This window comes from Passer montanus, unplaced genomic scaffold, assembly GCF_014805655.1.
Source record: "Passer montanus isolate IOZ18808 unplaced genomic scaffold, ASM1480565v1 scaffold63, whole genome shotgun sequence".
Classification (NCBI taxonomy): Eukaryota; Metazoa; Chordata; class Aves; order Passeriformes; family Passeridae; genus Passer; species Passer montanus.
The window spans coordinates 139,255-150,763 of NW_024371371.1; the positions used below are offsets into that span (position 1 = coordinate 139,255).

Genomic DNA, 11,509 nt, shown 5'->3' on the forward strand with positions numbered 1-11,509 from the left:
TGGGTGAGCTGTGGGACAGGTAATAAGCTGGCTCAGGCTGTGCTCAGAGGGAGCCCATTAGTGGATTTTCCTCAGGTGTACTGGTTTGGAAAGCCTTGCTAGATGCCATGAGAGATGGGAAGGTGGTGTCTTATGCAGTAGCCATCTTTTCCACTACCTGCTTTTCAGTGAAATAAATGTTCCATCCACAGCCTTGTTCTTTGAAGAAAAACCATCCTAAAGAGTGTTTTCTGCTGTTTTAAGGCAGAACACAACCTCTACAAGGCTGCACCCTGTCAGATTGCACTAAGGATGCTGGCTTGTGCTCAGCAATGTGTTGCAGTGACCTTCTCAATACAGTTCTAAGATCACACCTCTCTCAGCTTGGCCTTGTGGATGCTTTTGGCAGAAATACCTCCATATGTTCCATGGCCTGCCAGTACCTGCTCTCCACTCTTGTCCATTCAACCCTTTCTCTCCACTCCTTCAGGACGAGTGAGAGGAGCTGATTGTCCTCTTCTGGGGTGAAGCAAAGTGAACAATGCCATCATTTGCAAAGAGGAAGAATTTTGTCATGGAAATGGTGGTCAGGCATTGGCAGGGGCTGCCCAGGGAGGTGCTGGAGTCCCCATCCCTGGAGGTGTTCAGGGAATACCTGGACATGGCACTCAGTGCTCTGGGCTGGTTACAAGGTGGATATTGGTCACCCAGTGGTCTTGGAGATCTCTCCCAACCCAAATGGTTCTGGAATTCTGTGGCTCTGTGAAAAGAGAAGACATCCTGTGCAACAGAGTCGGCCTGTGCTGCTTGGGTGTGGGGTGATGAACAGCTATGGGAAGTCCATGATGTCGTTGGAAAATAAAAATGCAGGATTTGCTTTCTGCCAGGATAGGCTGATGCAGCTAGTTCTGTCCGGATCAGGCTGTTTATATTTTCTGCCCTTTTCCTACACCATTCTTTCTTTTTTCCCCCTAAACTAATGACCATCACTGTGTAAAATACAGACTTTCCACATGAGAGGCTCCTTTTGGGAAGTGGAACTTTCCATAATTCTCTTTTTCAGCTGTGTACAGAGAGGATTCTCAGGAGGGAGACACACAACCCTGTGCTGTGGCCAGGGAAGTTCTGGCATAGCTCCATTTAACCATCTTCCTTACACTTGAAGATCCTAAAGCTTGTAAGATTTACTGTTTCACTAAACAATAGAGCAGTTCCCTGGGGAGTACAAGGGAGGAGTTAGTGTAGGGTTGTTTTATCTTTCCTAGACTTTACTTCTGTGTTCTCAGTGATGCTTTCACATAATGGTGCACTGTTGTTTATAGGAGGGAGAGACAGGGTGGGTACATGTATGTGTACTTTTGGAAAGAATCATTGTGACAGGAATTTCTTGTCCAAAATTCTAATTTTTCTGAGACAGACTTAAATACTAGGCTGCTGTGAATGCTTCACACTTAAGAACCAGTGCCCTTCTGGCACAGTAGGGACTTGTCTCTCTCTATTGTTTTTGCCTCTCTGTACAGGATTATGGCTGGGATAGAGTTAATTTTCTTGACAGTGGCTGGATCTGTGTTTGGATCAGCGATGGAAGCACAGGAATGTTGTAGCTGTTGCTCAGTGGTGCTTACACAACATCAAGGTCTATTCTGCTCCTCACCAGCGTGGAGCTGGGGTGTGCAAGGAGCTGGGGGAGACACAGCTGACCCTGACTGAGCACAGAGGTCTCTCACATGGGAGGAGGCCATGCTCAGCAATAAAAGCTGGGGAGGAGGGAGGAATGGGGGTGTTCCCAAGTCACCGTTACGCGTGATGGAGCCCATCTTTCCTGGGATGGCTGAACACTGGCCTGCAGCAGGAGGCAGGGAATTAATTCCTTTTGATTTGCTTGCTTGTGCAGGTTTTGCTTTGCCTGTTAAACTGCTCTTATCACAACCCACAGGTTTTTGCATTTCCACCTTCTGATTCCCCCCATCCTGCTGCAAGGGGCCGACTCCCCCAGGGCCAGACCCCCAAGAGGAAGCAGAGGCAGGATGGAGTGATGAATCTCACCCCAAGTCACTAATTCTGTGTCACCTGGCTGCCCTTCTCTGCCCCAGTCTCTGAGAAACCCGCCTCCACATCAGGACAAGTATTCGTGCCTGGCATAATTTTTTTTTTGGTGTAACCAAAGCTGACAATTTGTGCACAACACCCCAGGAGAGAGCAATGAATCAATTGTAAAAGTGTAAAAAATGGGCTTTTGTGATCCGTGGGCTCTACCAGCTCCTGAGCGAGAAATGGCACAGCTGACGTGTGTAATGTAACAGGAGAAAGAGGTCGCTGAAATGTGCCCCCCCTGCCAGCAGCAGCTGGTGCTATGCCAAGAGTAACCCTAGAAATTCTCCATAAAAGAGCACATTGACTCAGGTTCTACCAAGAAACTCAAGGAAAGCAACCCTACACCTTGCTAATCTCTGCATCTTGGTAAGCACTGGACTTGGGGCTGGTCTGGGGAAGCTGTGATTTGAAAAGAAATGCTGTGTGCGTGGGTGCTCTGGAAATGCAGCAATGTAGGTGAGGATCCTGGAGTGCTGAGGATTTGGCTGTTGGTGGGGGGCCAACAGCATACAAAGGTTAGAAGGGTGGCACTGTGTGAGGGGAGGGAAAGGGGACCACCAGGAGGTGCATGGAATACAGCATGGCTATAAAAGAGCAAAGTAACAACTCAATCCCCCCTAATCCAGGCTGGGAGATGTGGGTACACTTTTAGTTGCCCAAATGAGGAGAGCATTGGCTTCATCCCAGTATGGGGAGCAGGGAGATGACCCCACCTCCAGACCTGCAGGACAGATTCCACTCTCCCAATGCAAACAATCAAACCCAGTTTGTGGAGTCCTGGTGTACAGCAACCTCAGTGGAATCTAAAATCCTTGCATAATATGAATTGTAACAGTTGTTAAAAACACCAGAGATAGGGCATAAAATAATGCCCCTTTAGGGGTAAGATTTCTCCCTCCAAAGGCCTGGATACAGCCAAGTCTGTTCAGCTCTTAACCTCCTGTTACAATAATTGCATTTTTACCAAAAATTTTGAAGTCTAAATGTTTTAAGAGGAATTTTCCATAGGTGAACGCCATTCCTGTTTTGCTGTTGTCCTTAATTAGCTCTTGCCAAATGTGTCCAGCAGGGAATTCCTATCCTTACCCACCGAGCAAGAAGCAGATAAAAGGGACAGCAGGCACTGACCATGGCCCCTGGCGATGTGATGTTGTGCAGGGTGACAAGGGTCCAGTGCCCTCCAGCAGCCCCTGCCCAGATCCTGCTGTGAGCCAGGAGAGAAAGGGATCCCCTCTAAGGAATCCCAGTTCAACCTTTCCTTCCCAGCACAGCTGCTGCGAACGCCGTGTCCCGAGGCAGCTCTTTATACCTGTGTTGATGTCCTGGATACCAGCACTTTTCATGGCTTATTAATTAACTCCCACCCACTTCTGGAAACACCTAGCCACTCCCTTCGTCCTCACCTATCCCAGCCATTTATAGCAGTGAACGGATGCTAGAAATAGAGACTTGGCCACTGAGAGCCAGAGGAGACGAGCAGGCACTGGAGTCGGTTTGCAAAAGGAGACATTTCCCAGCTCGCAGCAGCATGAAAAGCCCTGGGTGCGCTCCAAGGTAAGGGCAGAGGGTGCCGAGTGCTCGGGGTGCCAAACTGAAACTTGCTTTGCAGGAAGTCGGGTTCAGGTAATCCCTGGAAGTTGTTAATAACCTATAGAGTTAGTTACAATTTGCTCCAGGGAAGGGATTCATTTTGCCGTTGATATTTCTTGTCTGCGTTCCAGGTCTTTTAATTTAAAAGAACCTTGTTAGTTTGATGCTGACGTCTGTTGTTTTCGGCTTAAGCCAAAGGAGCAAGAAAGACGTCCCAAGCCTTAAAGCATCTATAGCTGCACCTCTAAGAGAGGGAGATTTCCGTGTTTTCTTCCCAGAGGGAAGATAGCACAGCACGGGCTGGAAAGGCAAGTGGAAACTCTGGCACCAGCCTTGCCAAGTGCTCCGTGGGTTTTTTGGCTTCTTAGAATTTTGTGTCTCAGCAGTCAGCTCCCATGTGCTACTTAAAGGTCTTCCAGGCTTGTTCAGGTAAATTCAGCACAGCATTCAAATTTGGGCTTTCTCTCTTGAACTTTGCTTCACCAGATCTTAGAGGTATTTCACAACCTAAACAATTCCATGATGCTGTGCAGGTCAGAGACTTGCAGTGTTGTGACAAAGGGGGTGTGTGACACTAAGGGAACACAGCTTAAGGCTGTCACAGAGATGTGCCAGGGTGGTGGGGGCCAAGTGGGGGTGAAATGCCAGTGCAGGTTTGCAGACATGGGATCAGAATATTCTGAGCTGGAAGGGATCCACAGGGATCATCGAGTGCAGCTCCTGCTTCTGCAAAGGACAATCCCAAATACCACACCAAGTGCATGAGAGCATTTTCCAAATGCTTCTTGATATTCTCATAATTTCCATTACATGCATTTGAAGCATAGAGAGCCTGAGATGTAATCATTCTCTGCAGAATTTCAAACAGTTGTCATGTCTTACTCATTCTGGAATGAACACTGGAAGCAGGTCTGGTAGCAAATCCCACACTGGCCCTGTGCTATTTTCTGGGAGAGCAGTGACACAGTGTTCAAAACACTGTGTATGCTCCAGGTGAAGCTCCTACTCGCTTTCTGTCAGTAAAAACCCCAAAACATTTCAAGAGCTCATCTGTTTCCAAGCACAAGATGTGAAGAAATGATGGAGGCTTGTTGCAAGAGGAGGGAAAGGTGCCATCAGTTTGCTGCATGAGAGATTTGTTTATTCAGCCACCTTATTCCGCCGGTGTGTGTGGGGATGTCACACTGGAGCCAGTGACAGCCCTGACAGTGCAACTGTGGGTGGCCAAGCCCAGGGGGTGATGGGGACAGGACTCCATGGGTGCACTGGCCTGCACCCTGGGTACCTGCAACCCTCTTCTCATCCCCAGGGTCTCCATTTTCCCACACTCCTCCCTGGGATCTCCTCAATCCCTGCCCTTGGCTCTTCCTCTGGACACCTTCCTTGCTCGCCTTTGCTGGCCTGAGGTGCAGCAGGGTTCCCTCTGTGTCACCACTCCCTGCTTGTTCCCTGGGCTGGAAGGCAGATACCTTTTCCATCCCTCCATCCCTCCATCCATCCATCCATCCATCCATCCTCCATCCATTCACCCTCCACCCATCATCCATCCATCCATCATCCATCCATCCATCCATCCATCCTCCATCCATTCACCCTCCACCCATCATCCATCCATCCATCATCCATCCATCCATCCATCCATCCTCCATCCATTCACCCTCCACCCATCATCCATCCATCCATCATCCATCCATCCATCCATCCATCCTCCATCCATTCACCCTCCACCCATCATCCATCCATCCATCATCCATCCATCCATCCATCCATCCTCCATCCATTCACCCTCCACCCATCATCCATCCATCCATCATCCATCCATCCATCCATCCATCCTCCATCCATTCACCCTCCACCCATCATCCATCCATCCATCATCCATCCATCCATCCATCCATCCTCCATCCATTCACCCTCCACCCATCATCCATCCATCCATCATCCATCCATCCATCCATCCATCCTCCATCCATTCACCCTCCACCCATCATCCATCCATCCATCATCCATCCATCCATCCATCCATCCTCCATCCATTCACCCTCCACCCATCATCCATCCATCCATCATCCATCCATCCATCCATCCATCCTCCATCCATTCACCCTCCACCCATCATCCATCCATCCATCATCCATCCATCCATCCATCCATCCTCCATCCATTCACCCTCCACCCATCATCCATCCATCCATCATCCATCCATCCATCCATCCATCCTCCATCCATTCACCCTCCACCCATCATCCATCCATCCATCATCCATCCATCCATCCATCCATCCTCCATCCATTCACCCTCCACCCATCATCCATCCATCCATCATCCATCCATCCATCCATCCATCCTCCATCCATTCACCCTCCACCCATCATCCATCCATCCATCATCCATCCATCCATCCATCCATCCTCCATCCATTCACCCTCCACCCATCATCCATCCATCCATCATCCATCCATCCATCCATCCATCCTCCATCCATTCACCCTCCACCCATCATCCATCCATCCATCATCCATCCATCCATCCATCCATCCTCCATCCATCATCCATCCATCCATCATCCGCCCATCCATCCATCCCAGGCACAGGAACAAGCACCATGCCATGATAATGCACTGTTTGTCACCTCTGCCATTTCTGCGTGGGGACTGGCGCCACATGGACCATGTCCTGCAGAGATCAGTCACTCTTGCTCCTTAAAACTGACCATTCCAGGAAGAAATAGTTTTGGCCTAGATAATTCAAACCTTCATTCGTCCCTGTGTCTCCAGGGACAAAATCTAGCTGTTGTTTTCTTTGGGCCACATCCAGCTAAAATGGGTCTCTGGGAGCATTCAGTTAGGCTGGAGCTGGGCTCGGTGTGCTGAATGTGTCTGAATATTTTTGAGGCAGAATGGCACAGTGTAATCCTTTATTTAAGTAAACAACTATTAAAATATTGTGGGATGCCTTCAGGTGATAAGGTGCAGAGGTCTACAGAGCCTGTCTTCTTGCAGCAGAAGGGATTGATAGTTCTTCTAGAGCATATTGTGATCTGGATCTGCCTTCAGGATGATTTTGGGTGTATGTGATTTGTTTGCCCCATAAAACATCATTCAGAGTTGCCATTTTGGGGACACTACCTAAATTAATAAATGAACTGTTACTGCACCCATTAAACCCGACAGAAAAGGTGCAGCAGGAGGATGTCAGCTTAGGAAGGACCTCCAGGCAGGCAGGGTGATGTGGTTTGGAAAACCATCAGATAGAAGGCAGCCTCAGTTTAAATGAAATACCAAGAAGATTGGTGTGGGGGCTGCGTGTAGTCTGCTCACTGCCCATGAGCTCCTCTGCCTTTCTTCTCCCATCTCATCTCCAAGGACAGGGGATTGTCCCACTCCCATCCCCCTAACAGGCCTGAGGCCAAAAAATTTGGAAATCCTGATGAAATCTTGCCTGCAGGTCTGTCTTGAAACTCTTCATGCAGAAGATGTGCTGCAAATTCCTGTCAGAGGTTGGTACCAGCTATGGCTGAGGGTCCTCCCCGGCTTTGGGAAGGGCTTTTGGAGGAAGACTTGAAGGCTTGCTTGCTCCTTTTGGAGAGTGGAAACAAGTGTGACCATACCGTGCTGTAAATTGGGATGATATCTTCTCAAAACAGTGTAAAGCCTGAGCCAGATCTGCTGCATTTTGGCCATGCCTGCAAATATGAGATTCACACAGAGCTAAAAAAGCTTCTAGGGTGAGAGAAGTCAGATCAAACTTGATAGTGAAAACTTCCTTTTAGGTGGGCATCAAGCCTTCAAAAGATCCCCTCTGTGTCCCAGCTGGAGTACACTGGTGGTGATCATGGTAGCATAGGATTGTTTGAATTGGAAGAGACATTAAAGACAATCCCATTCCACCCCCCTGCAATGTGCAGGGAACCCTTGATACATCGTGGTTGCTTAATTAGTGCTGGAAATGACTCCTCCCTCATCATTATCCACCCCCCCATTTCAAAGTGGGGTGTAATAAATCCATTACAGGTGCTGTTTGGTTGTTTGATTTTCTGTCTGGAAAAATCGTATTTATATTGCAAAAGAACCTCAGTGTGGTGGATTTTTTCCTCAGTTTAGTTTTTTTTTCCCAATCCCTATCTTCTGGAGTGATGTGATTACAGGAGCTGCTCAGGTTTCTCACTAGGGAAGTCTTTATACCCCTACAAAGGGCTCGTTTTCTGTGGAATAATCTAGGAGTTTGAATAGTGAATAAGCTCTAAAGCCCCAGAAAACCAAAAGAAAAGCAAAACAAAAGGCAGCCAAGCAGAGCAGGAGGCTGTGGGAAGAGCTTAGGCTCTGCCTGAAGCACACTGTGTCTTGCCAAAGGCTGAATTTGGAGAGCAACAGTGAAAGTGCAGTTTCTCACTGTCTTGCCTCTAACGCCTGCTAACGCCTGCTCAAGGTCCAAAGGTGGCTGCCAAAACTGAGATGTAAAACTGTGCTCACATTCCTGAGGACAAGATGTAAATGTGGTGGTTTGGGGAAGGACTATCGGATAAAAATCACTGAAACTCTTCTTTTTTTCCAGGCATGCCAGGTGTCTCATCGTTTTCAGCTTCTGCCTGGGACTTTCCTGCCTCTCGGGATTCTTCCATGTGAAGAGTAAGAATTACAGGTAAGTGAGGCAGAAGCAAGGTTGCATAATTTCCTGTACCTGGAGCACGTGGACTTGACCTCTAACGTCTGATTTATTTCTCATAAGGCCTTGGGCTAATGTTCAAAGGGAGGTGACTCAAAACTAGGTGCTTGTTTGGGGAAGGAATCGAATTAGCAAAAGTGCAGCTTCTTTGGGACAAAGTCAGCTGTGTGGGAAAAGGGGATTGAGCTGAAGTCTTTTTAGTGAGAGTCTGGAGAGGGGGAAAACTGGAGGGGGAAAACATCTACACTGGAGGCTTGGGGCTGATTTGCCTGCAGCTTTGGACCAGCTGCAGGTGTGGTGTCAGAGGAGCCCCTGGGCTTGGCTTTGCCAGGTCTCAGAGGTGGGGTGCAGCCCCAGAGAGTCTCTTTGCCCCATCTGTCCCCTTCCTGCAGAATCTCAAAGAGCCACGAGGAGCTGCTGATCCCTCCCACGCCGTGCCATGCCAAGACAAACGTCATGTTCCTCAAAACCCACAAGACTGCCAGCAGCACTGTGCTCAACATCATGTTCAGGTTTGCAGAGAGGTACAACCTCACTGTGGCCCTCCCTGCTGACCAGCTCTTCCACCTGGGATACCCAAGGACTTTCGTGGCCCACTTTGTGGAGGGCTTTGAAACCATAGGCCAAAATTACAACATCATGTGCAATCACCTGCGGTTTAACCCCCTGGAGGTAAGAAAGAGCCCTGACACCTGAGGAGAAACTTGGCTGGGACAGGACTAACCTCTTCTTCCTCCCACAAATAGGTAAAAAAGGTGATGGCAGCCAACACCTTCTACTTCTCCATCCTGAGGAACCCCATTCCTCTGCTGGAGTCTTCCTACATCTACTACAAGGACTATGTGCCTGCCTTCAGGAGCTCCAAGGATGTGAATGAGTTCCTGGAATCACCCACAAAGTATTACCACCCAGCAGATTACAGGAAAAACATCTACGCCAGGAATATCATGTGGTTTGATTTCGGCTACGACAACAACGCAAAAGATGACATGAACTACACCCAGGCTGTCCTGGAGGAGATCGAGCAGAACTTCCACCTCATCTTGATAGCAGACTACTTTGATGAGTCCATGATCCTCTTGAAGCACACTTTGTGCTGGGATCTGGATGATGTGATTTACTTCAAGCTCAATTCCAGAAGCCAGGACACTGTCCAGACGTTGACTCCGGAAAGTGAGGAGCAGATAAAAGCCTGGTGCTCGCTGGACTGGAAGCTCTACCTGCACTTCAACCAGAGCTTCTGGAGGAGAATTGAGGAGACCATAGGGCTGGAGGTGCTGGAAAAGGAGGTGGATCACCTGCGGACCAGACAGAAGGAGCTCATGGAGACTTGTCTGTCAGAGCAGGAGGCAGTGAGGAAGGATCACATCAGGAATAAAGCTCTCCTGCCTTTCCAGTCAGGGGCTGCAAATATCCTGGGTTACAACATCAAACAAGACTTGGACAACACAACTCTGAGAACCTGCCAGAAAATGGTCATACCAGAGCTCCAGTACACGTCCTACCTTTATGCTGTCCAACACCCACACAAGAAGAGGAAAGATGTGGGATTGCCATTGCTGTGGACCAGTCTCCAGGAGAAGATGCAGCTCCCAGGGTCCAACTAGAACATGTGGCAACTGTGGCTTCCCACTGCTTTGCATCACCCCTTTTCTGACATGAAACTGACCCACAGGACTCTTGTGCATGAGGGGGAGGCCGTGGGGGCTTTGTTTAGGGACACCAAGTTGGTGGTTGGTCTCTTTTTGGGGACCTTGAGCCAAAGGCTTTGCATTGTCCAGATCCTGGGTGATCTCACCTGCCTGCTCCTGGCTGGAGGGAGCCAGGCTGGCTGCAGCTGGCCAAGACATTCCAGCCTCTTAATCATTAATCAGGAAGTTGATCATTTGCCTTCATTTGATTTTATTTGATCTCCATCGTTGCATCAGTCTGGTCACAGCTCACTGGAGCAAGTCCTGAATTTGGAGGGTTTAGGGGAGGGAAGTGAGGGGGGTGTGACAAGGGGACAGAGTGCTCAGAGAAGCAGGAGAGATGGTGGGTGTCCCATCCAGCAGCGTCCACGCTGAGTGAGGACCAACCACCACACACTGCTGGAGCTGCCTTTGCTGTGGGAGCCCCAGGCATCCTGCCCAGGGCCAGGCAGGCTGGCTGCCTTGCCCAGTGGCGTGTAAGCCGTGCCTCTCACATGTGTCACCAGGTGAATGGGCCTGTGTCACATGTGGAGAGCTTGGTGCTCCCCTGGGAGGAGGTTTTGTGGTTCTGCCCCTCAGGCAAGGGTGCCTGGGCATGGATGTTCCTTTGGGTGCAGCATCCCCAAAGCCCTTTTTTGGCAAAGCAGACACTTTTTTGGGGCTCCCATTGCTGTGTTGGCCAAACTCTCCAGCAAGGATTAGGAGGGGATGGAGTGAGGCACAGCTTTGGGCACACTGGTGCATCCAGGTCCCTGCTGCTGCCCTGACCAGCACGAGCAGGAGGAGATAAAGCTGGCCCAGCTTTAAAACCCTGGGGTTTATCAGTGTAAATTGGCACTGCCAGATGTGTTGGGAACAGATGACAAGCAGTGACGCCAAATCCATTTGGCTTGGTGCTGCCATCCCCGCAAACCTCCCTGCCCCAGCAGCAGGGCCCTGGAAGGCAGGATGGGGAGGATGGATCTGGGGTCCAGGTGTTGCCTTGGGTGTGAAGCTGTGGGGCAGCAGCTCCAGCTGGGAAGCAGGAGTGCTGCTGTCAGGGGAGAGGGGTGAGAAGCAGAGCCAGGATTTTCCTCACTTGTGTTTAGCAGCTGGGGCAGGGGTTAACCAGCCCAGGTGCCCAGCAGGAACAACCCAGATTAAAAGCACTTTGCTTCACTAAAATTAACCCGAGGCTTTTGTAGCAGCCAGGCAGAGCTGCTGGAGCCACACGTGGTCTGCAGCCTCCACCTCAGCTTTCCCCTTGGAGCTTCTGCTCCGTGATTTGCCATAGGAATTTTGTCAAACCCTTTTAGCTAAACTGATCACAGAGATGGAATATTAGAATATAGGTATAAAAATGGTCTCTTAGTAGCTGATCTGTGTGCAGGTGGGGGTCCTGGGAAGACTGGGGATCCTGGGAGGGCTGGGGTTCCTGGGAAGTTTGTGGATTCTGTGGTGCTGGGGGTCCCAACAGCGCTGGGGATCCTGGAGAGGCTGAGAGGGCTGGG

General features: G+C 49.7%; 1 protein-coding gene across 1 annotated transcript; it reads left to right on the forward strand.

Moving 5' to 3' along the window:
• The first annotated feature begins 1,245 nt into the window (after window positions 1-1,245).
• Window positions 1,246-9,966, forward strand: GAL3ST2 (galactose-3-O-sulfotransferase 2). The gene is made up of 5 exons (XM_039728007.1): window positions 1,246-2,439; window positions 3,140-3,627; window positions 8,218-8,304; window positions 8,721-9,000; window positions 9,075-9,966. Exons 2-5 carry the CDS (start codon window positions 3,506-3,508, stop codon window positions 9,933-9,935), a joined length of 1,350 nt encoding a protein of 449 aa, XP_039583941.1. The 5' UTR covers window positions 1,246-2,439; window positions 3,140-3,505; the 3' UTR covers window positions 9,936-9,966.
• The last annotated feature ends 1,543 nt before the right edge of the window (window positions 9,967-11,509 follow it).